Source organism: Antedon bifida, chromosome 7 (assembly GCF_963402885.1).
Source record: "Antedon bifida chromosome 7, ecAntBifi1.1, whole genome shotgun sequence".
In the NCBI taxonomy this organism is placed as follows: domain Eukaryota; kingdom Metazoa; phylum Echinodermata; class Crinoidea; order Comatulida; family Antedonidae; genus Antedon; species Antedon bifida.
Window position 1 is genome coordinate 1461274 of NC_136232.1, and position 27012 is coordinate 1488285.

Sequence of the window (27012 nt, forward strand, 5' to 3'; positions counted from 1 at the left end):
CATAGCAGTTTCTTAACGAATAATGATAATAATTCAGTATATTTTTATAAACTTTTTAAATGTCTATAATCATCTTTTATTTAATTGTCATTGTTGTGTATTGTAAATATTATAAATAGTAGTTTACAAAGGGCACTATTTTTAAATAATATTAAACTATGAGAAATGATTAAAACGTTATTTACAGACAGACCGAAATTATAATAATAATAATAATAATAAACAATATTTATATAGCGCCTAATGGATCACTGACCCCTCTAGGTGCTTTACATTAGACCCTAACTAATGGTAATAAACTATCCCCCGCCGGACACCATTCCGGTATTTCTTAGTCGAGGTTTTTTATCACTACAAAATTACAATCAAAGGACACAAAACGTGTACAAATTTACATAAATAATAATTCAGTTATTTGCCATCAAGGAGACATTTCTTGAATAAATAGAGCTTTCATTGCACAAAATTATTATTTGTCAAAATAATAGTATCATTCATTTGTACATAGCAAAATATTATCGTGTATTTCCTTATACTGATTGTACAACACAGTACAAGTAAAAAATGCGGAGTTGATCCGGAATTGTGTAACCCTAATTCCGGATTAGTAATAAAGTAGATGTAACAAATTCATTCATTCATTCACAATTATTTAGTCATCGTTTATAACTTATAACAATTTCAATATAATTGATGGCAAGGATCCTGCATAAAGAAGTTTACAATTCTGTTTTTGCAGTTCGACCTTTTTACATAAAAATAAAACACAGCATAAATAAAATAACAATCTGGAATCGGCTTTGTTTTTAGATCGGCAGTGTAACAGATTAACAGACTGAGACGGAGTCCCAGTTAAAGCCTGGTTCATACTAGAAGAAAATTCTGCCGCAACGTAAGAATATACTCTTCTACCAATTTCGCGTTCCCCCCTCTTACGAGAAGTTGAATCATCGAAGCAGAAAGTATAATAGGTCACGTCGCTTGTGACACATGACACGTTATGTTCTTACGGCACGTTGCGTCTACGTCATTGCGTTGCGTCTTCTTGGTTCCCACTAAGCCTACCCCTTCCACACCAAATCTCTGCAGTGATCTCCGGAGACACCCCGGGGTTTTTGATCATCAAGACGTCGAGAAAAACGCAGGGACAATCACAACGCAAGCGAGTTGACCAATGACAAACGACAGTCGCATAAATCCATCGCTTGTGATTGGTAGAATTATTGCTTACGTTGCGCTTACGTCGTTTCGTTACATCCTATAGTGGGAACGAAGTGGCGACGTAGGCTACTCATGTACAGAATATATATGTAAAAGGTGGAATGGCTTAAAGTTTATGGCAATCTTGCTTAACCTTTCTGACTTGCATTCAGATTGAAATGTTGGGAAACAATTTTTTGGTTTGAAAGAAATGATACGCTGTGCTAAATCCTTTTGATATTCAAATATTATTTAATAATTAAAGTATAACGTCGTTGTCAATGCAGTAGTCCTGATCAACAGACTGATACTTGCGCTTTGTTCCTGTTACTCCGATAGTCTCCTCTATTGTAAAAGGTAAGAGATAAGATTTTTTATTCAATAATCTTCTTTAAAAGTTGTAACTGTGCGTTTAGGAAAGCAAAAATTGTCAAATACAGAGACCGAAAGTAAATGTATATCAACATCGCAATATAATTATAATGGTCTTACTTACACATGTATTCATAATGTAAATAGGCTTAAGCAATCTTACTGTTGGCTTCGTCATATCTCGTAATATAAATCGTTAAGGCCAATTTACACAGGCGAGCGGTAACGGTAAAATCACGTCCCACGAGTAGAGTCTGTATCAACCGACCGCCCGTCTGCTCCGTGTTACGTCATAAGAAATAACATAATGGAGGAAATATATACATAGATTTTATATTTTTGTTGTCCGCTTTAGCTTTACCGCTTGTATGTGTAGATTGGTCTTTACACTTCATACTGCTCTGACGAGATGTATGGTTAATAAAGAATATTCGATTTCTATAAGTGCCTTATTTGACGAAAAAGTTTAAAAGAGTTATCTAATTTTTGTTTTTAATTATCATTAGTAATAGTACAACATGTCTGTCAATACAGTCCAAGTTAAGGGTCCGGTACAGCACGTACGAATACGAACTATAATCTATACGTAATTGTTGGTTTAATAAAATATATAAATCATTCCGTAAATCTATTCATATTCGTATTTCCAAGGCTGGATAACATACATTTTACTGGGATTTACATTAACAATAATAACATAAAAGGCAAAATACATGGGTATAGAAGGAGATTAAGCCACATCAAGACCTACTGTACGTTAACATATTTCACATTTTATGGTAGAAATTGTCGTCATCACGAAGCTCTACAATTATTTCTGGCTGTTATCGCTTTGATTTACCTTTTTCATTTTGTGTATCCATTGAGATTCAGCCCGTGATACCCACAGTAGAGTCGTTTTTTCTCCAGTAATTTGCCTTTGGAAATTATTATAGATATAAATATTTATTATTGCAGTAATACCGCTGAATCACATGGACAATGAACCGAGTGTCACTGAGAAATTTTGATGTTTTCATTTATTCAATTCAATTCAATTTATTTCGGAAATATCATCCATATTAATAAACTTATAAACAGAAAAAGAAAAATCTAAACTTAAGTATATAGAATGCTTCTCCATCTACAATACATTTTGGAGTTATGGAGCATATCTTTGCAAACACAAGCAACAAGGATGTTACCACTATTCAACATACGTTGCATGAAACCATAGGTAGATGTTCGCATGTACACATTAAAGGAAGGGACACTATGTTCAATAAACATTGCACTGGCACTACTACTTCTAGAGACATTAAGTATACGGCGCAGAGCATTATTGTAGCATACATTAAGAGATTTAATATTCTTCATACGATAGTTACACCAAAGGGCTGCACAATACATATTAATACAGTAAGATCTAAAGAGACAACATTTAACATTGGTAGAGCATTATTGCGCGGGTTGAAACAAGTAGTAATATTTTTAAGCCACCGTTTTTAGATATAGAAATTGCATATTATATAATTATTTTTATACCAACACTCTTTCATTTACAGTAGGCTAGGCCTGAAGAAGATAAAGAGAAATGGATGTCCGAATAACTGTTTTATGCGTACTATTAGCACTGGTTTTTGTTGCCGTACAAGCCCAAGCCCCAGGCTACTGTAGGTAAGATAGGCCTAGCCATTTTTGTTATACATTGACGGTGTGGCGAATCAAGGATTGTAAAGGGGTTTGGTGTGGGCTTCTTTAGTGACTTTTGCATTTAATTAAATATCAAAATAATATTGAAGTTAATATGTTTAATGTTTGTGAGTAGAATGCTTATTTTCAACGAGCGAAAATTAGAGTTGATTATGGTGGTTGATTCCCACTTAAAATAAAATATTATATCATGTAAAATTGGATTTTGACCGCTGGAGTTTGGTTTCCTCTAAGTTTGGTTTTGACTAGGACGCAACAACACAGAGACGTAAGCGCACCGCAAGTAATTGACCAATCACGACGCGCTTGATTATTTGAACTGTCGCTTCGTGATTGGTCAACTGACTTGCGTTTCGCCTACGTCGTCGTGTTACATCCAAATTGAAACCAATCTTAAGTAGACTGGTAGATTTTTGCATTGTTAAAATGGGAGAAAAAAAGAAAGAGAAAAAATAGATATGAAAACTTAATGGTAAAACTGAATATATGATACGAAATTAACTTAACAATGGTAAAACTTAAAATATGATACGAAATTAACTTAACAATGGTAAAACTTAAAATATATGATACGAAATTAACTTAACAATGGTAAAACTGAATATATGATACGAAATTAACTTAACAATGGTAAAACTTTATTATATACTATCTTTTCCGTTGGCAATGTTTTGACCCGGGACTAAAACGGAATAGTCCTCTTTCAAGTATGCCGCCTATGCAGCTAAAGTCTCTTTTCGATATTACGAGCCGTAGTAATCTAATAATGTATGTACCATTTTAACTTTAGTTTTTTTTGTTATTTGTTATCAGTGGCATCACCGAAAATCGCCCACCAGAATGCACTGGTCTGATTGGTAAAAAGAGTCTATTAAACGCAATACTCCAAAGGTTCGTCACAATTTTTATATCAATTTAACCGTTTAACGATTCGCAATATGTAAAAATATTTTAATTAGGTTGAATTTATTATAAAAAATAATAAAAATCTTTTTAGGTTATTGGAAAGACAAGAAGAGGAGGAGGAGGAAGAGGAAAAAGAGGAGCGTAATGCACCGGTAAATGAAAGGAATTACCATGCCCAAGACACCAGAGAATATGACGTTGAACAAAAACAAGAAATTCGTCTTTTAGATTTTCTGCTTGCCAACAATGGAAAGAGAAACTTAAATTATAAAAAGAAGTAATGAGATCAAACAAAAGTATACCAAAACACTAGACAATCTGATGATGGATATTATCATTCACAGATTTTAATGAATATCATCAAATATCATCTTAATATTATTATACATTTCATTATATATGAAATTTCTTCTTGGTGGTGGGAACGACTAAGGTAAAAGATTGTAGGTGGTACTATTTGTATGTTTATTGGACACGGCACAGTGCTTGAATGTATTGACAATCATCGATATATTTGTAGCTCATATCAACTGTATTTTATTTGGTCAAAAGGCCCAACAATGAGAACTTGTAACTGTAAAAGTTAATAGTTAAATGCTAATACTCATATATATAATGTTTATAATAGGCCTATATTTCCTATATGTATTCGTTACTGTATCTGTATGTTAACCCACCTGCTATTGGCGTTGGGTTTTGAAATTTAAAATTTCGAAAATAAAAATGAAAAACAATAATTTTACATTAGACAACTTTCTATTTGTTTTAACGGGGCTTTTTTAAATGTTGGAGGTCAGCGGAGATATGGCTGAGAGCTCTTTTGGCATTCCAAACTTGCTTTGGATGACGTAAGCAGTTTTGGTGGAAAGTTCAGAAAAGACTTGTATGGATAGGATACACACCTGTATTGAAACCTTCTGATATTCAAATCTTATTGTTAATGATCAAAATATAACGTGGTGCAGGCCTCCTGTTCGACACACACACACTGGTTCTGTGTCATATCCCGGTTGGCGGTTGCTTTCTAAACTCCTTTCAGGTAAGAGATAAAGACGTATTGTATTTTATCCAAAAAGTCTTTAAAATGTTTTCGAATTGTAAAGACTGCACGTGTCAAATTGTCAAATACAAAAATAAAACGAAGGAACGTAAACAAAATAACGCACTCCCTGCAGCACAATGAAATGCCTTGAACAGTGTAGGGACTATATGCAACATTCTAAGCCACTTTCTTTTAAAAAGAACGCTTTGTCGTAGGCCTATCATTTTATTTCTGGTTTCGTGTGTCTCATTGTATTATATACTGTACTTTATAGGTATACAGTGCCTAATTGTTATGTGAAAATATTGTAGAACTATAAAATAAAAAAGGGTTCCTCGGGGTTTAAAATGTATATTTCTTATTATAAATATAAACATTTATAATTGCAGTAATAGCAAGCTCACTTCTTTAAGCTAGTTCGTTTGCTCCTAAATCGTACTGCGCGAGTTGAAAAAAATAGTGCAATTGGTAGATTTCAACAAACCGATACAAAATGTAAAAACTACAAAAATAATGCGACAACACACATAGATAGTATACTAATGACCAAACAATTTGAAATTACCATAAATTTTTGTTGTCTTGAAAAATAATTAAGTAACCATGGAACACTGTTTCATTTTGTATAGTACAGAAAATCAAGCAAAATGGATTTTCGCATAATTGTTTTGTACGTAGGCCTATTAGCTCTGCTTTTTGTTGGCGTAGAAGCCCCACCTCCGCCAAGCTTATGTGGGTAAGTATAAGGCCTAAAATACATCGTCAATGTAAATATTTATATTGCTGAATAATTGTGAATATAACACCATAGCACCATTTTTAGGTCTAAATCTATGTCTACAGTATCAAACTAGTTTGAAAATATATATACTGTATTCCCAAATATGGTAGTTATATTTGACGCCATTGTGTCCATATGGGCATAAAAGTTTGATAGTGTAGACAGACCTTAATGTTTGATAGTGTAGACAGACCTTAATGTTTGATAGTGTAGACAGACCTTAATGTTTGATAGTGTAGACAGACCTTAATGTTTGATAGTGTAGACAGACCTTAATGTTTGATAGTGTAGACAGACCTTAATGTTTGATAGTGTAGACAGACCTTAATGTTTGATAGTGTAGACAGACCTTAATGTTTGATAGTGTAGACAGACCTTAATGTTTGATAGTGTAGACAGACCTTAATGTTTGATAGTGTAGACAGACCTTAATGTTTCATTTAATAAAAATATTAAAGATAATATTTAAGTTTAAAGATAATAATATTAAATAATGTTTAGGTATGAGTTAAATGAACGAAACATATTCGAATAACCAATACAAAACACCCATTCATTACTTTATGTTTAAAGGGTGTACGCGCCATTATCATTTTTTTTCTTTTGTTAATAAAAGTACAATCGACGGGCATCGCCGGCCAGAATGCACTGGCCAGTTGGGAAAAAAGAGCACATTAAACGCATTGATTGAACAGTGAGTGATGCATGTTTATTTCAACTTATTTTCCCCCCACAAAACATGAAAAATAAAGATTAATAAAATCAGAATTTGAATAGATTATTTTGTAGTTGATCAAGTCACTTCCGTAGAAAAAAACCCCTGAAAAATTAATGTTTTCAACCGAAACCCATTGACTGGCAGGCTATTTTTTGCTTTAAAATACATTACATTTACAAGTTAAATACACTTTTTTCAATCCAATTTTTGGTCAAAGTGACATTTAAAATGGCACATTCAACAATAAAAATGTTAAGAATTGTATTTTCAGGGGACTATATATCTTTAAATGTTTAACGACAATATGATTATATTTTACTTTGATTGGACATAAAATTATCGAAATTTAATAAACATATTTTTGTATAGATTAATGGCAAGAAAAGAAGTGTTGGAAAAAGAAGAAGAATCGGCGAAGAATCGTGATGTGGTGGTAAATGAAAGAAAAGGGATGAATGAACCGAATTACAAAGACACCAGAGAATATGACGTTGAACAAGAACATGAAATTCGTCTTTTAGATTTTCTGCTTGCCAACAATAAGAAAGACCTAAATTATGAAAGTAAATATTAATAAAAATAAACCAATACCAATACCAAGATACTAGAAAATATGACGATGGACACTAATTTACAGGAATATGCCATTTTAATAAATGATATTGTTATATAATTGAATATTTTACTTTCTTTAAATTCTTCTTGGTGGTGGGACCGAATAGGGTACAAAGTGATCCACTGCGCTTTTTTTTATATACAGTGTTTATAATGTAAACGCGCACCATACGTGAAGCTTGGGTCCTACTGGAACGCAACGCAAGGATGTACACTCAACGCAGGCAATTCAACCAATCAGAAGCGAAGGACTTTTTTACTGTTGCATGTGCCTTGGTCAAATAACTCGCGTTGGTCGTAGAGTGGGAACCAATCACGCTTTAGTGTAATAATCCCTATTTTGCGGCTCAAACGAAGTTCGCTTTACTGGGATTAGATGCAAGTGTACTTAATATCAGCAGCACGAAAATATAAAATAATGATTTGACCAAATAAATATAGGCCTAGGCCAAAGTACATTTATCTATTAATGATAGTCACTTAAGTGCTGATGTCATTTAGATAAAGAGAACAGACGCGTTTTTATAATGTAGATAAAAAAAAGAGAATACATGCTAGCCTATATACTGATTTGAATTTTATTTAAATCGACTTTGTTTTGTGTTCTGATTTTTTCTGTACTAAACTAGTTTAAAGAGCAAACAATATCAATGGTATTTAGTTCGTTTCGTTTTATGATGTTGTTAATTTTTATAGGCTAGTATTTATATCTTTACATTATCAGTTAGCTGTTAAAAAGTTTGTCAAATTCCAAACAATATGTGTTTTTAAATGCACCATTCTTCCTTTGCAACACTATTTACAGTGTGCTACTCACATTATAGTCTAAAACACACAACCCACGGATTGACCCCTATCAATTGTATTTTTATTTGACTGGCACTCGAGTGTTACCAGTTTATTTGATAAAGGAGGGTAAAATTGTAGATAACAACCCGACCTTGTTAAACATAATAATTCACAAAGACAAAACGGTTTTCCTACAGATCCACTGCATAGTTAAATTTCATATTTACTTACGTAATAACCTAATAAATTGATATACATAATGATATTATTTGTATTGTTTCAATTTTTTATTTTTTTTTTATTCTTAAAAAAAAAATTATATGCTTATTTTTTTGTGACCTAAATCGTGGCAACCACTTCAGATTTCTCAGATTCCTAACTACACTTTTGTTTTGAGCATTTATTTTTCCATTTTTTTTATTTATTTATATCATTTACATATTATATAATTATACAGTATAGGGCCTACTCCTTGCTCAAAAGAATTTTACTCCGAGACACGCATACAAACTCAGTGCAAATTTAAGTACTGAAATCTCACATCTTAATCGTACATTCAGTGCTAAATATATAATAGCTGAGCTGAATTTAAACTGTTGCGGAACATATGTTGTACGAAATATAATGGTGCCGTTTGTAGGCTTATTATAATTCAAAAACATTGTAAAGGCCAATTTACACAGACGAGCGGTAACGGTAAGCGGAAAACTGCGTATCTTGTCTTGTATTTTTCCTGAGCGGAACCGCCCGTCCGCAGATGAGTCTTTTAAATGGATGTGTCTTTACAATTAAACAGTATGTTATGTTATTCAGTTTATCAAAAGTGGGGTCTTATTGGAAAGAATATACTTCTCAATTTAGACCATTATCCTCCTCGATTGTTAGGGTAGTTATTATTCTCATGTGTAGATTTGTAAGGCCCTGTTCACACCCATAAATAGCTAGACATTCCGTTCTTCCTCTTTCAGTTGATTTGTTTTGATAAACAATGTTTGTGTCCTGTATTGCATCATTTAAAATAATTATTTATTTAATAACTTGACATTCCATGTTTCTATCATAAATAACTTACATAGTGAACACACATACTTATGGTTATAAAACAAATGTTCTCCCCTCTCTTGTTGCCAAAAATACCGCGAAACGCGTAAGAATGGGGGCGGAAATTTGATTTTAAGTACTCGCATACACCCCTCTTATTTAAACAAAACGATAACATTCAAGTGAGTGAGAGGGTTAGGCCTACTTAATCGGTTACAAAATGGTGTAGGCCTAATGACTTTGAAACCCACCAGGTTATCGTTGAATTTAGGCCTAGACTGATAAGCCTATATAGGCCTTCATAATTGAAATTGAAATAGGGGAGATGAAGAGGAGGGCAGGTTTAAAAGAGTAAGAATATTCCACCCGATTCTGCAGCTGTCATTAGCTATAACATAACTGACTGTTGCAAGTCATTGAGATACGTGTCTAGGTGCATTTTGTACTTAATGGCAGCTCTGCAGGATCTGGTGGATATTCTTCTGTGACACTTTTTATTTATAAACAGCGAATATCTATACAGTATACAGTTAAAAATAAACAAATGTATTTTAATTCGTCCAGTAATACTTATGTGGGCGTTGATTTACCAACTATGAAATGGGTTATAACAACAAAAACTTGTTAGTTTTTAAGTTCAAAGTACTCGATCCATCCCTTTGACGTGTGTTTTGAGAGTGTATTATAAGCAATTTGTACACCTTATACCTTCCCGTTGTTTTCTGAAATGGTATGTTTGACTCATTTTAAGTCCGTTTCCGTAAAGTTAGTCTGTATATATTCCGGTATGTGGAGGTATAATGTAAAATAAAGGACTTAAGGTTGAGTTCAGAATTGTATTTGACAATTTTTAGGCTCTGGGTCGGAAGTGACAAAAAGCGACTAACTTATATATAGGCCTGTAAATAACTATATAATTATTAACGATAGCATTCTTTATTTTTATTAGCCATCCCATTGATGTTCAATCGATGCTTTTCATTGGTCAAACGTTTTTGATACGCAGCACGTGATTAATACGTAAATCTAGATAAATACTACTTTATAAGCATTACGTCATTTAGTCCAAAAATAGATTATACTACCTTGAAATCAATTAAGGAATGTTTGTGTTTTTTTAATTGATGACGTCACGTATTTAAATTTAATCCATGCAGAAACACAGTGCAACGAGTGAACTTGTAGGTATGATAATGCCGAATTCTTTCAGTGGTTGGTTCGTTATTAAGGATCCTATTATACGCTCTAAAGCTCTGTCTACACTATCAAACTAGTTTGACAAAAAAAGTGTGATATGCCCAAATATGATAGTGATATGCCCAATTATGGCAGTGATATGACATCACCAAATTCATTATGGGCACATCACATTTTTTGTCACATAAACTTTGATAGAGCTTAATGCATGTTCTAAAAGTGTTGTGGTCAAACGTCAATCTGCGCGTGATGAATGTTTAAAATGACATTACATATTGGGGTGCAATTTTAAAAAGGTAGTGAAATTAAATGACTAATAAGCAAGTTGCCAAACAAGGTAGTGATTAACATAACATATATGCCAAATCAATTGTTTGGACTCTGAAGAGGAGTATACTAAAGTTAGCAAGAGTTAACTCGTCGTAAACAATTATTTAAAATGTGTTCCATATAAGAAGAAACATTTCATACCACTGCATTATTATTACTATAAGTAAATATAAGTATAGACTGCAGTATACATTATTGCTATGTGTAACTTTCCCCGTAGTATCACGGGATACAATGTAGACGCTCGTATAGCTTCAAGCAAAGGCGCACCATATACACACAACAGGGTGCTAAGAAATGTGTTAGACATAAAGGAAAAAGTAATACACGAATAAGTCTATTGGACACATCTTTTCAGTAAAATCAAACGCATGGCTAACCGCAACTTACAGCAAATAACTCTGTAATTAAATTTTACCTTTTGTGTGCTACCCTTTGTGTTATTTTTATTTGCGACACAGGCTGCCCGAGGTCTAGATAAATAGTTTTTGAGAGTGCTTGAATGGTACAGATTGTAAGCCACAATTACAGGATTATAGTATATAGTAAGTATGTCGATATTTAACTTTTTCAGTTCATTTTTTCATAAAGTTATGAATATGGTAGTAACACATGACTTAACATTTAGAAATACATAAACCAGACCTGGATTACCGGTGTAGTTAGGCTTTCCGTCTAATAAATTTACTGTACTTTTCAAAAGGCGCGAGTAAGTGAGAGTGATTAGTTCCACCACAGCGGTGTAGGAAATATTGATTTGATTTTAAGGGCGTACAATTAACAGATCTTTTAAGGTGTTAGACTCGCTAAAAATTATCTTTAGATATAACCACCACATATACATAAGTAACCGCAATTACAGGACTCTGATAGGGCATTCATTATTTAACTTATTTTTTATATTGTATAAGTTTTGAATACGGAACTTCATGTTTAGCATGACATAAGTAATGATGATCTCGGGATTAGAGTTAGGCTCTCTGTCACATCAAATGGATTTTGTGTACTTTTCTAAGGTTCAACTGAGAAGTGTTAGTTCTGCCCAGCGGCACAATATTTGTTTTTAAGGACGTATAAATCGCAAATTTTCTGTAGGCCTATATTACTGCTAAATAGCGGGAAAACGGTGACTACCAAGTACCAAACATGGAATACCGGAAATCAGGAAATGCTGAACTCTTCGTTCATTTTTATGATTAGTTCTTTTAAAGTTTAAACACCTTTTGTTAGCCATTATTAGGCAGTATTAATTAATAAGCTTTATTCCCTAACCTGGGATGATACGACATTTTTTCATAATTTGTTATTAAAAGAACAAGAAAGGATAAGAAAGCGTATTAAGGCCAATTTACACAGACGAGCGGTGACAGAAATAAAAAAAATAGAATCTATGTTATTCCTTATGACCATTTACACACAACATGGAGCAGATGGGCGGTTTCCGCTCATCAGGACAGATACAGATTCTACGTGGGACAAGCTACGCGGTTTTCTGCTTACCGTTTACCACTCGTCTGTGTAAATTGGTCTTTATTATGTCCACCAGCTATTTCAGGCAATTGGTGGTTAGTGTTTAACGTGATATGTGTCCCTAAGTATTGCTCGATGCATTAATCCGAGGATTAGAAATTTGACGAACCGAATATTTACGCCTCTATTGCTTGGTTTCTTCTAGAGATGACGTAAGCGCAACGTAAGATCAGTCAAAAGCGATGGATTATCTGAACTATCGGTTGTCATGGTTCATGGTTCACTTGCTTGCGTTTCATTTACGTCCTTACGCTGTGTTTCTAGTGGGAACCAAACTTTAACCTCTTAGATGTTACTGGCTGGCTGGTGGTTTTACACCAAGGCCCACTATTTTGACCTTTATAAAAGTGTTGCTACAAGACAAACAAACAGGTTTGTCTTATTCGTCTCAGCCCCGTGAACACTACCATTGTATCAAATAACCTTTACTTTTATCTGAACTTTTTCTTTTTTTTTTTTCTCTTTTGTGGCGTTAACCACTATTTTATTCATTTCATTCTCAAATGATCAATACAATGATTTTACACTTCATCCAAATATATATTCCCTTGTTATTCTTTTCTGTTATTTTCTTGTACTTTCTTTTATCTTTAGTACGATTTGATCGAAACAACTCGGTCAAATATATATATATATATATTTATATATACTTTATACTTTTATATGTATTATCCACTTTTTTTCATTATTTTCTTTTATTTTAACTATTCCTTTCTACAATAGGTCTATGTCTTTGTACAAAACACACAAGTGCATATATTCGAGTACATGATTGCACACATGCATACCCACGACAAAGGTATATAAATGAATAAATATTTACAATATATAAAATGCAATACAATTATTATTCTTAATTCTTTTTTTTTTTTTTTTACAATAAGAACATAAATAAAAATATAAAATTCAAATAGTTATAGTAAGCTTTAAAAATTCTTTCCTTACTCTTGTGTTTTAGTTTTATGTCTCATGGTTATAATTGTTGCTTACTTATATGTTACGTTTCGTTTTGTTTTTAATATTTATTTCATTTATTTTCATTTTTTTAAAAATAATTCTATATAAAGATTTAACCACCTATTGTCATTGTACAGCGTTATATAAACCTCTGTAGAATATACCGTATTATAATAGTCGGTTAAGGTATAACCTATTATTTTTTTCTGCCAAAAAGAGGCGAGAAAGTGAACCATAATTCCATTTCTTTACTTTTTTCAAAATGTGTGCTTTATAGATACAGAAGCATCCAAGAGAGAACATGTGGTCAACATATCTGTTTCCGGTACCGAGTACAATATTTTGAAAGTTTGCCTCAATTCCAAACTTATATGTGGTATAAACATTAATGTATTTCCATAAATCATTTGCTTCAGTACATTGGTAAAAGAAGTGTTTATCATCTTCTATTACATTGCATTGCAGGCAAGTGTCTGTATTATTAATATTCCATTTAAAGAGCCTTCTATTGGTAGGAATAATACAATGCAATAGTTTGAAATTTAGCTGTTTAAGTTTGTTATCTTTAATATCATTTACTTTTCTTTTCCACGTCAGTGACCAATCGTTCTCTATATTAAAATGTGTTTCCCACTTTGTTTTACTCTTGGTTGGTTCTTTACATTTTTTTTTTATAAAAAAGAGACGAATGTTTTTACAACTCATTTTACTATACTGTATTGATATAACTTCGTTAACTTTTACATTATCAATTTTTGAGTAAATTATATCTTTCCATTCTCGTGGTATTGCTTTTAGTAGACATGACAATTCAGCAATCCAATTCGATTTGATATTTAACAAAAATAGTAATTCATTTGTATTAATAAATCTGTTATCAATTATAATATGTTTCATCTTTGTTATACCAGATCTAATCCAATCCCTATAAAGGAGTGAGAAACCATTGTGTGTTATCAAGTTGTTGCCCCATATAGGTTGTTCTATAATTTGTTCATAGGAAAGTGACATTTTGACAGAATATTGATTGAATTCAGCTAAATACTTTAACATTGATTTATATAATAAAGGCATACTACTGTAATGTGTTTCTTTATATTTTACATTTGATATATTTTCAATAACCTCTCTTGGACCTATTTTGTTAAAATACATTTTAGGTAAACACTTCCATTTTGAAGTGTCATCATTGTACAATTTTTTAAGCCATGACATTTGTAGTGCCTTGACTTGAGATCTGAAGTCTGGAGCATTTACTCCACCACTTTTATAATCATTGATTAATGTTAATCTTTTTATCTTTTCTGTTTTATTATTCCAAATAAAATCAAATACAATTTTATCGACTTCATTTAAAACGCATTCAGGGGTATCTATAATACTTGCGTTGTAGATTAACTTTGCTAACCCAAGTGTTTTTAAAATCATAACTTTGCCAAATATCGAGAGGTTTCTTTTGTGCCATGTATCAAGCATTTTTTTAAAAGATTGAATTTTTTCAGACCAGTTTTTAGTAAAACATATTTCTTTGTCATGGCCAACATGTATACCTAGAATCTTAAAACTACTGTACACCCAATTGATGTTGAACAAATTTTCGTTCTTCTTTCTGTTTTTCCAACGCCCTAACCACATGGCATTAGTTTTTTCTTTGTTTAGCTTTAAACCTGATACTAGACCAAATTCAACGATTTTATCAATGCTATTCTTTATACTGTTTTCATTTTTTAGAAATAAAACTGTGTCATCTGCTAATTGTGCAATTTTGACTTCAGTTGTATAGTCATCCTTGCCTGGAAGGGCAATCCCTTCGATATTTTGATCACTTTTAATTCTTATAGCCATTATTTCTGCTACTAAAATGAATAGTAAGGCAGAAAGGGGACAGCCTTGTCTGATCCCTCTATGCATTTTGAAGCTTTTTGAACACCAACCGTTATTCATTATTACACATTCTGTATCTGAATACAGTACGTTCACCCATGAAATGAAAGAAGAACCAAAATTGAAAGAACTCAAGGTACTTACAAGAAAATGTCTATTTACAGTGTCGAATGCTTTACTAAAATCTACGCTAACAAGAGCTCCTGTTAACCTGCCGTTATCCATATACTGAATTACATCATTAATTAATCTTACATTGTCGCCACCAAAGCGACCTTTAATGTAACCTTTTTGGTCATTACTAACCATTTTTGATATAACCTTTTGTATTCGTTTTGTTAAAACCAATGCAGCAATTTTATAGTCTACATTCAAGAGAGTTATAGGTCTCCAGTTATTGAACTTTTTCTTTTAAGGTTTTTCTTTAACATTTTTTGAGGATTTGTTCAGTGCATTTTGAAAGAGGGTTTTGTTGATTGTATAGTTTCAAAGCGATAAATACACAGTTCATATAGAAAGAATAAAGTATTGTAATTTTTCTTTCGTACTATTTAAATTTCAGTAAATGCGGCAATACAACGTTTGTAAATGGTATATTAAAGATAATTCAACTGTCCTTTTTCAACACATTTTTTTCTGTATTTTCATTTAGTTTTGCTTCACGCTAGTAAAGTAAGTAAAATTAATACAATATGTTTTCAATTCAAATCAGTTTATTAATTAAAACATTATTGCGAACACAACACAGAAACTACATTAGTATTGGCCCGTTACTGAAATAAAAAGTAAAAAAATATTTTGAAATCAGTCACTAATCAGATGTATTAACCATATACAAGTACTAAAAGTAAACAAAATGCCGCAAAGAGCTAACGGAAATAGTTACAAACTAAAGGTTACTGTACAAGTATCTATTTCATTAAAGTTTTAATATAAATAAATTTCAAAGTTCGTCTTTAATCAGGTAGGCATGATAGTCAGTAAAAATAATAAACTCGATATCGCAATTGTTCATGGCATTGTAATTCGAATAATTGGTTAAATGAAGCTTAGGATCTTAATAGTCTAAATGTGTGTTAATTCCTCAAAATATAATGCCAAGGTTAGATTGTTAATGAATAGATCAAAGGTCAAAGTTAACAAGTCAATTTGTACAGTGGCATATGAAAACTATCCCAATAGAGCCCAAAAACATTAGAAAGAAAGGCAACCTTGCAAGTTTCGTTAATAGCTAAATTTCGATTTGGAATGGTAGGACTGTTAATCTGCGCATGCGTATACACATTTCATTTATTATGGTGATTTTGTTGGTCAATTTACGTTCGTCCTACGTCTACCGTACTGAAGCGAAAGCTTGCTAAATATCAGAGCGTAAAAATATAACATTTTTCGCTTTTATTATGTGTTTTGTTAGATAGCTTTGATCTTCATTTTTCCATTTGTCATAATGCTCTGCTACTATATAACAAAGTTTTAGTAAAAGTGTGAAAGGTTAAAAATGCAATCTTTTAATTTTGAAAAAAAAAACAAACTAAGAAGGCTACTAAAGGTATAAATAGGAACAATCTGTGTTCAACTTTCAAACAATTTCTTTTTAAAATTATCTTTTGTTCAAAACGCAATAAATTTTATCTCAAATTCAAAATAAATTTTGATTTTTGGAATTTTAAATATTGCAATATTTTGTATGTTGTATAGTATTTCAAGTATTTTAAAATTATTTTTAAATGTATTTTAATATCTTGACGAATAAATTACAACTATGTGTATATTATATTGCTATACTCCACAGTATTCATGGATGATTTCGTTCGTCACTACTTTGCCCATCTTGAAAATGTGGTTAAAATTTTAAATATATTGAAATGAATATATTATTAAATTACAGAAACCAAATTAGGCAAGCGTGTTTTCCCGGAAACTACGTCATGCATTTTTATCACAACGCATTCCCAGACTTATAAACAAATGTCCGGAACAAAATTCCATATATTGTACAGTCCATTTAAATTTAAAGTCCCTAAGCTAAACTTTAAATGCAGTATTATTGCAACATTTTGTTTAAAGCGTTGTGTATTCGTTCGTATTATTGTTTGTTTCTTTCGTGGGAGTCCTTAAACCCGCCTTCAATTTTCTTCATATAATTTTAAAGCATAGGTTAAAACAAGATTTAGTTATTTTTTAGTATTTGTTTTTATCCAATATTAAAATTATAAAAAATACGTAAACAAAGTCAGATTATAAAATGAAAGTAACTTAGAGTTAGATCCATATTTTCAGAAAAACCAACAAATTCCATTTCATTGAAACAATTGCGATCTAAAGTTTTGAGAATTTTGGTTGCGGTTATTATTGAAAAATTAAGTAAGCCTTAGTTAAGTAGACTGTAAGTGGGTGTATCTCAATTTTCTAATAATATTTAATTTGCATAGCATATTAACTCTTAAGGATGTATTAAACAATAGAAAAGAAATTTACTTACTATATGTTCTGTTAATACAAATATGTTTGGTACACTACCTCTTATTATAATTTCAATGTAAGTATAATAGGCTGCATGATGAACATCTAAAATTGACAGCAGTACGGTATACCAACAATACCCTTTCCCCAAGAGGTACTGTCTGAATCTTAAAAATGTATTGTCCCCCAAAATCATGAAAAATAAAGATTTTTTTTTTCGGACTTTGAATAGGCAATTTTGCAGTTTTAATGAAGTTGTTCACTTCCATAAGAAAAAAAACGGGGGAAAAAATTAATTTCACCTATAAAAAGACAAAATAAACAGTTAAATTACCCAAAAACTCATTGTCTTCCAGACAATTTGACCATTTTTTGCTTTAAATTACATTTTTCTCAGGTAAATACATTTTTTTCAGACCCAATTTTTTGTGAGAGTGAATAACTATTATGTGACATTAAAATAACATATTCAACAAAAAAATTAAAAAAAATATTTTTTTAGAGGGACAATATATCTTTAACAAGACTGTTGAATTAAATTTTCAATTGTTTCAAGACCTACTGGTCTTAATTATGCCAACCATTTGTGAAGCCCGCCAGATTCACAAACTTAATAATAACTCAATATGAAAGCTATCGATCTGCGACCAACAACATACGCCTATGATTCGTATCAGTGGTCGTCCTCTGGGCCTAAAATCAAGAAGAATCGAGTGAACAAGCAATGTCTACAATGAATTAATATGACGTACCGGTAACTAGATCTAGATTTCTGGGTGGGGTTTTTTCTTTTGTCTAGATCAAAAACCACCGTTACACATTAAAGTATTGTTCAGTGGGTTTATACATATTTATTATAAATAATTGTGTTATTGGTGGTAATTGGAAACTATATAACGGTCGGTTACGCACTTTATGTCATAATGATTAAATTGGATTTGACAAATGTATTGAAATTTAAGGTAATTTATAGGCTATTTCGACAATTACATTTTGTTTGGAGAGTATGCCGGGGGCGAGCGGCACTAAATGGCCCGTCACAATATTTGAACATTGATAATCTTTACCACACAATGTCCATACATTCTATTTCTCAACTCAAAAACTTATCAGAAACACCCACGCTATGTCTACACTTAAACAAGCACGTCTTTTGATATTCAAATCATTTTGTTCGTGATCAAATTTATATACGTCAATTTGTTTGACCCGTGCACCCATTGGTATTCTGATTTCTCTGTGGTGTAACACTTTTCATAGTCTCTCTTTAATCCGAAAGGTAAGAACTCTAAAAAAAATTCTCGTTTTTTTATTCACCGATTAAATCTTAAGTGGAGATTCACTGTAGTTGCAAAGACAAGCTTAATACGGTTACAAATTTGTCACCGTTTTTATTCTTTAAAGATTAAAATACTTAATATATAAAACGATTATTAGACCTATGTATTGTTGTATTAAGTTAAGCTCTGTTGCTGAACAATTTGTGTGAATGGTAAAGTTAACTTAGTTTGTTAATTTAGTTACCTTTTAACTTAGTTTGACATTAGTTTAGTTAATTTAGTTACCTTAGATAACTTAGTTTGAGATTGGTTTACAAAAAGAGGAAAGTATTCTGTCTGAAATAAGATAAATAATAAGTAAAAACAATATCTTAATAGGTCTAATTGTAAGTGCCGCTGTCAGATCATATTATTTTGCCCAATGTAAATGTTAAACTGTTTATTACCTGTTAACTTAGTTTGTCATTAGTTTATAGTTAATGTAGATGTAGTTACCTTAGTTAACTCAATTTTCGTATGAATAATGTTACGACGCTCTACCTAAGATTGCTAAAATAATATTTCTAGTGTTGGACATACATACTGTACCGGTATATTGTTTTATATTTCAATTGTATAATTTTGTATAAAATTGTATAATTTTGTAAAAATTGTATAATTTTGTCAAAATTGTATAATTTTGTATTGTTAGATTTAAAGATTTATATATATTTTTATATGGTATAGTTTATTCCATTCTGTAAGGGGCGGGTTTCCCGCTGTTGAATGAGTTTGAATAAAAAAAAAAATATATATATTAATGTTTTATCATTTAGTAATCCCGGGCCTTAAAACATTTTTAGTAATATGCCTATTTAGCTTGCTTATGTTAATTATTTTCAATATGAGCAATAAAGAAGCATTCATTTTGATATGTTAATAATTGATGTAAAGTGCCGCTGATTATCATAATAATTATATTATGTAAATGTTAAAATGTTAATCTTGCATCTTGCGTTATGTTGCCTCGTATTAGCTTGTTTCGGTAACAGTATTTAAAAACTGAGCATTGGTGTATTACCAAAAAATGTGCAAAGTATTTGCTATGTTACAAAGTACTTGCAGAGAGTGCAAAGTACATGTTATAATGATTGATCTATACAAACAGGAATGTAGGCCTACTGTGTACATTTTGACAATGTATACATCTATATCAACTATTTCCAAAAGTTCAATTCAAATTTTATTGATCCAATGGTTCATCTAAATTTCACCCATAAAAAATAAATCAATTTGGAAAAATCTTCTTTTAAATTGTTTTTCTTATTTACATTTTTCTAGTTTCTGTTTACCTTTATATAATAAGATTAATATGTATTCAAGATTTTTGCTTTAACCAGCCATGAACCAGCCAAGAACCAGCCAAGAAATCATGTAAATCAAGAAACTCATATCGTGTTTCAATCCGTAAATACATTTAAATAGAACAATTTTTAGAATAAATATACCTTTGGGGGAGTTGGTTACTGTCCTTATTGTTATCTGAGTCTGAACAAAAATGCTCCAATCCAATGTAAACAATGTGTTTGCGATGAAAAGAAAATTTCTAAATTAAGAAAAGTTACCAGAAAAACGATGTTAAAGCAGGGGTATACACCCAAGTAAAGGGACATAACACATTAAAAAGTATGATCTATTTGAATATGATCGAATTCTCGATTCTGTCTCTTAATTCGGAGTTATACCATTTCGGTTTTTTTATCTTAAATTATTCAGTGAGTTTTTTTTGTAATATTTGTTTGTTTTCATCGGTATGAACAGAAACAAACCAGGATGAATCAGCTTATTTCCAATGGGGTCATATACAAGGCAATATATCAACAAGATGCTGAGCTCCGGAGATCAAAAGGTTTATCTGTGGCTGCAACACGATCAGTTCCACGCACCTTAACAGACAAGAATATGTACATAGACTACACTAATTTTGGTATTTGTCGCAGCCAGACATAATAGCAAAGGACTGTTACGAGTTCCTATCTTGGCAAGGCGAGCTTATCGTCCTGTTGTTAGATTGCCTTGTATTAAACAAGCAATTAAAGTTACCTAAAATACATACATTAATCTTGCATACATTCCTCTTTATACTTACGATTAACGGTGTGTTTTGAGCAATCCTTTCCTTTTGATAGGTGTGAAACGAACGCTAGTATGGTATTCAGAACGAACACCACCACAATATAAATATCTTTATTGACAATTGACTCAATAGACTCGAAAAACTAAATTCAAACCGTCTAAAAATATAACATTGAGGTCTATAATAAATATCAATCAGTAAAAGTAGATATGTTCCTATTGTATGTGATACAATGCGCTATAAAATAAGCAGAATAACATTCAATGGAAACAACGGTTGTCAATTCACATAATATTAACAATTAGGCCTAGTTATGAAAAGTCAATGAAAATCTGACAGATTTAGGGCAAGTCACGAGAGAAACAACAATAATAATTGGGTCTTGTTTGGGGCATTCCTTACTCTTTGGTAAAAGCAGAACTGCAGTTAGTATTGTATTTCCTTCCGGTATGTTTGAATTGATCACGAAATAGTAAACAAAATGTGTACTACTTACTACTGCTACTACCACTACTATACTACTAAGTAAGACATGCTGCTGTTACTGTGTGGTTGCTTGTTTGTTTGTTTTGCTGAAATGGTGAAAACATTTTTAGTCGCGTGCAACGCGACTCTACAGGTCACTATGTCAGTTGGTCGGTCGGTCGGTAAACACTAACTTGAGCACGCGACTATATGGCCTTGTTTGGGTTAGGCCACCACCTAATAGAGCTAAGAAATGTATTTGGCTCACGCATCCTATGTTATGAGTGTTACTGTATACTCACTTTCTCAATCGCTCATTCGCTCACAAAACAATAACTTAGGCCTAAACATAAAAAAAAACAAAGGGCCAGTCATATGCATTAGCCTAGAGATGCCTTCCACAAAAAACAAAATATTCTATCTTCGGTACTCTTTCTAAGCCTAATTGTTTGATCTTAATTTTTAACAATGTCTATAGGTCTAATTCATGAATTTGTAAACTATATTTCATTATATAGTATGTCCTTTCCTTCCAGTAACTATACTTAATTCTATATTCGACAATATATTTTTATTCATTTTTGTATTTTGCTAACTTGTTAGGTCCAGCTTATAATCTCAAGATGCCATGACTCTCTCGATGACCTACCAACAAAGAGTGTTTGGCACACTTCAATACCTGCATAGGAGACGTTAGTTTAGGATAGTATAAGAAAAGACTTTATTATTTCGCTTTTTATTCCATTTTCACATTTTTTAGTTATTTCAAGGCATTAATTCTTGTTGAATTGAAAAGCTACTGGACGATAAACAAACCTTCGTGAATTTAATTATCTTGTATAAACACATTAGGCTTATTTGTATTATGTTGTTATTATTTCAATACTTTAGTTCGTAAGAACATGTATTGTAGGATCAGAAAACAGAAATTATTAATTTCACCTATTTGAAACATAGTACGCGATCAGTCAGGTGTAGGCTAAATCGTGTTACAATAATTATACAGGTGTGGAATGCAGGTAAATACACGTATTATTAAAAACCTGTATACAATATAAAGAATTCTGTAATAAAACTAAATCATACGAATTTAAGTTGTGATAAAATTGTTGAATCACCTAAAGAAAATTATATGACAACGCAGGCGCACCCACGATTATTTTCGGCTTAGAATGGCATTTTTACGACTTTAGGAAGAATTGTGAGTATACTAAAATCAGTGTGTATACAATACCACAAAGACAGGATAATATTTTTAATATTCTTAAATATTATTATCCCCACCCCCTCATGAAACGTCGCAAAATAAACATTCATTTTGTCATATCCATAAAGTGTGACGTAAGAATTTACCTAACTACAATTCGCTAATTCAAACACTGTCTGTTAAGCTATCTGCGTAGTCGATGTATGGGGTTCGAATCGATCCTATAAGAAACTACTTTTTACTTTATGGTGAGAGAGATTATTTAGAGGGTTAGGTTAAGTTATATTTAGGAAGTAGTTCGGCTATCTTTCACATAACTTATGTACGAAAAATAAAATTTCCCCTGTCCACACTCTTTTTATGATGTCTTTGCAATAAGGTTAGGACAATGCCTACATAGTTTTTATTCGCTATTTCCGGTCCAAACGAAAGGTAAATTTCCAAAACGTATTTCAAAATTAACTCCACTCTCCTAAGAGTCGATTAAAATAAATATAAAACGGGCATTGGTGTAGAGCCTATGGTCATCTTGGTTGGCCATTTCTATTATAGATGTATTGTCCCCTGAAAAATAATTTTTTACAATTTTTTTATTGAATAGGGGCCTATGCCATTTTAATGTCACATAATAGTTGTATAAAAATTGTATCGAAAAAAAAATATTTACCTAAACAATCTGGAATTTAAAGCAAAAAATGGTCAAATTGGCTGCTAGCCAATGGATTTTTGGTTGAATTTAACCATTTATCATGTTATTTTATAATTGAAAACATAATTTTTTCCGTTTGTTTTTCTATGGAAGAGATTCCCTTTATTAAAACTACAAAATAACCTAAAAGTCTCATTTAATTAACTTTTTTTTTCATCTTTAAGAGAGTACTGTAGAACCGACGGTAACGACACAGAAACATATGTGTGTAACTCTGATTTTAATCCATAGCACGGGTTGAATGCCTTTACAGCACAACCTTTAAATTACGATTTTCTCGAGTAAATAATTTTTTTTTCAATCCAATTTGAGATCAAAGTGAATAACTTTTATGTGCAAAAAATGAAAAAATGGCCTATTCAACAAAAATATTAAAAAAAAATGTTTCAGGGGGACAATACATCTTTAACAGAACCGTACATTCTAGTACTGTATTATGAATATCGGCAGAGATACCACGCGTTACCATTGGCCAACCATGCACGTCGGGAGTAAACCTTCCTAATCCCGTCATTCTCTGTTGGATTTCATAACACAATACAGGCGTTGAAAGAGATACCTGTATTTGAAAGCATGCCAGACACGCTTAATACAATTATTTCACATTGTGTGTTTATGGGTGTCATCAAAGCTTATGATAATAACTTGAATATAAATCTGTTTTATTTTGGCGCCAACAAAAGACAATCACTTCAAAGTAAAATTATCTGAAGCGATCATCTGAATGATCGCTGTCATAAAGGCATATTAGTGTTAAATAGCTTTGCATTTATACTTGCTAATCCATAATAAAAATGTGTGGTTATATTAATATAAAAATACTAAATTTTGTTTTATATGAAAGTAAAACCCATTCAATTTAACACAGGCCTACATTCAATTGCCATACAGTTCGTACAGGACGTTAACATTTCACCGTAAAGATTCAAGATTCAATTTTATTTTGCCAATTAAAATGGAAATAATATGCCCAATGTAGTGGTATTTTTTTATTTTATACGGCCTATTATAACCAAATTTTACATAATGTGGATAATAAAGTGTACAAAATGGGACTGGATAACCACGGGTTCATTCAGGGTCTTCATTAGGATTGTGTAAGATTCTTCATAAACTTGTTTGTGGTTAACCACCATAAACTTGACTAAATAAGTGTTAGGGTTCGTTCAGGTTTAGTTTTCTAGCGGGACGTGTTGTTTCATGGGCACACATAGGAACCAACTTACCTGGGTAAATAAAGTCTGAACGAGCACTGAGATGCACGCTACAATCGCCATGATTAATTTAATGATGCTTACTGTTAATTATCTTTTGGTTAAACTCCGAACGTTTTACAATTTTGCAGAAAATGTAAGCTTAGGTCGGTCTTCTTATTTTTTACTCCCGCACTTTCGTATGTAGTTTATTATCAATTATCTTTGTTTTTATTTTTAAATAGAAAGTGACACAAAATGGATCTTCGAATAACTGTTTTATTCGTGTTGGCACTGGTTTTTGTAGGTACGGAAGCTCCAGCTCCACCAGGTTGCCAAAAGTAAGTTCATTAACATCTCCTACATTGATGATGTGATACTACGAAAGCAATTTATCAGGGATACAGAAAATTCACCTGATTTTCATTGTATTATAATAGGCAAATCCGTAATACATCATCTCATGTGCTTGTTGGGTTAAGGATGATTTAGGCATCACATGAGAAGCACATGAGATGAGATTTGTACTATGATATTGAACACATTTTAGACAGTACCGATATTTATATATACCGTTTCACATTCATTTTCAGTGTCATTCCTTAGTGTCGAGTTTCCACTTTTGACTCACTAAAATTATATATAATTCTATGTATTTTTTTATTGAAATAACCACACCTAGGCCCTAAAGATTTACAATACTGTTTTCTTGTTGTTTTTAGGGCAGGCGTTTCCGGACAACGTCCACCGGGTTGCGGTAGTCAGATTGGCAAAAAAGAAAATAAACTACTAAACACATTACTCGAACGGTGGGTAGCTAAACATATTCCTGTAATATTTATCAATAGAAGCTGTTTTCAATAGATTACAACATTGATATTCAAATCAAACTTTAAAACAGGAAAATGATAACTGTTGTAGAATCATGATATCGTTCAGCTCTGTATCTTTGTAACATATTTATATAACAAACACACGCACGATAAGTTCAAGTTAAGTGAATAATTGTAATAAATGTATGTATTAATTTTGCAACGCAAGTTTGTTCTAGTTAAATACATTTCGAAATGAACATGCTGTTTCATGATAATGTTTATTTTGTAGATTATTGGTAAGAGAACTCGAAGCAGAAGTAGCCGAGGAACAGCAAGCCCTCAAAAAGAAGGCAATGGATAACCCACAAGCCCCTGCAGAAACGAGAGAGTTTGACACTGAACAAGCCCAAGAATTGAGGGACTTAGATGCTGATGAAAAACAAGAAGAAGAAACTCGTCTTTTGAATTTACTGCTTGGTTTGAATGGTAAAAAAGACATCAAGAAATAAACAAATTATATTGGACACTACCTGGTCAGATTTGAATCTGTGTGCGTTCAAAGCAACTCTCATGAACGTGCTTAACCATTCAACCATGATTGAACACGTGAGAGTGTTTTTTTTTTCACATGACTCAATGGATCGACTACGCGGAAACTTACTTGTACACTAAACATATTATATCATATACAAATGGGATTCTCTTTAAATTAAAACTCTAAGAGCGATTTCAATCATTTTTCTATTTTCAGGCTAAACATGTATATTTCCCTTTTTTAATAAAGCAAAATTATATGGATGTAAATGTTACCTTGACAATAGCTGTACATTAATTTTTATATTTGTTCGTATTTTATCGAATGTATAGTGTGAATCAAAAGTATTTTACCTTACGTGTGTGCGTAATAGCTGCGCTATATTCAGGTATGTTAAATAAGTGCCAGTTTTAATTTCTCAATAAGAAGATAACTAGGTTTTTATACTAAAATTGTACTCGAAATATACCATGTGAGTGAGTTGTAAAGAAGGTGGCCTTAATCCAAAAGTTCCCCCTGCGTGTATCTGAATAAATTCCATGCATTTATTAAATAATATTTAATAAATTAATTAAAAATAATTTTTCTCAGTCAGCATTTTGTTTAATAAGATGTAACGATATAATACCTCTTTCCTATTTTTAAACGAGTTTATTTATAAAGGTCAATTGTATAAGATATTCCAAAGTTACTTCTGAAAACAGACTACAACAAAATAATGATTTGTCTCGAAGAACATCAAATTAAGATTCTTTGTAAAATTGATTGAATTGCCATAATTACAGTATATAAGATTATTTATAATTAAATAAAACAACTAAGTTACGCTATACAAGTGTCGTAATTGTTGCAGTAGTCAACTGATATCCCTTCCCTTTCACACCAGAGACATTCCGGAGTTGACGCCTCGGTGTGAAAGGGGTATTATATTGAGCCTGTTTTCACACAGACGAATCAATTCGCACAAATCAAAACTCTCAAACTCTCAGCTTATGCGCATGAGTATTCATATTTCCATCAAAATGTTTGCGATGGGAAAAATACGCAACCAATGTAGGCCTACAATAACTTCTAGGTCCACAGCGACATGAGCAATGGTCGTTGGAATGGCGCTATATAAATGTACGTTATCATTATTAGTATTATTAATGCGCATTTTCTTTTTATTCAGGAAT

The 27012-nt window shown here is 31.8% G+C and overlaps 3 protein-coding genes across 5 annotated transcripts; all 3 read left to right on the top strand.

Moving 5' to 3' along the window:
• Positions 1–1490: 1490 nt before the first annotated feature.
• On the top strand, positions 1491–4934 carry LOC144848423 (uncharacterized). The gene is made up of 4 exons (XM_078705154.1): positions 1491–1557; positions 3117–3228; positions 4078–4155; positions 4262–4934. Exons 2-4 carry the CDS (start codon positions 3146–3148, stop codon positions 4449–4451), a joined length of 351 nt encoding a protein of 116 aa, XP_078561280.1. The 5' UTR covers positions 1491–1557; positions 3117–3145; the 3' UTR covers positions 4452–4934.
• Positions 4935–5055: 121 nt separating this feature from the next.
• On the top strand, positions 5056–7389 carry LOC144848001 (uncharacterized). Of its 2 annotated transcripts, none has more exons than XM_078704652.1 (4): positions 5056–5209; positions 5842–5948; positions 6610–6687; positions 7081–7389. In XM_078704652.1, exons 2-4 carry the CDS (start codon positions 5860–5862, stop codon positions 7283–7285), a joined length of 372 nt encoding a protein of 123 aa, XP_078560778.1. In that variant the 5' UTR covers positions 5056–5209; positions 5842–5859; the 3' UTR covers positions 7286–7389. The 2 variants fall into 2 exon arrangements, with proteins under 2 accessions (XP_078560778.1, XP_078560779.1); XM_078704653.1 differs by having other exon boundaries at positions 5073–5209; positions 5847–5948.
• Positions 7390–11125: 3736 nt separating this feature from the next.
• LOC144847868 (uncharacterized) lies at positions 11126–26660 on the top strand. 2 transcript variants are annotated; one of them, XM_078704418.1, is made up of 4 exons: positions 11126–11197; positions 24733–24828; positions 25210–25296; positions 25592–26660. In XM_078704418.1, exons 2-4 carry the CDS (start codon positions 24746–24748, stop codon positions 25809–25811), a joined length of 390 nt encoding a protein of 129 aa, XP_078560544.1. In that variant the 5' UTR covers positions 11126–11197; positions 24733–24745; the 3' UTR covers positions 25812–26660. The 2 variants fall into 2 exon arrangements, with proteins under 2 accessions (XP_078560544.1, XP_078560543.1); XM_078704417.1 differs by lacking the exon at positions 11126–11197 and adding an exon at positions 18690–18796.
• The last annotated feature ends 352 nt before the right edge of the window (positions 26661–27012 follow it).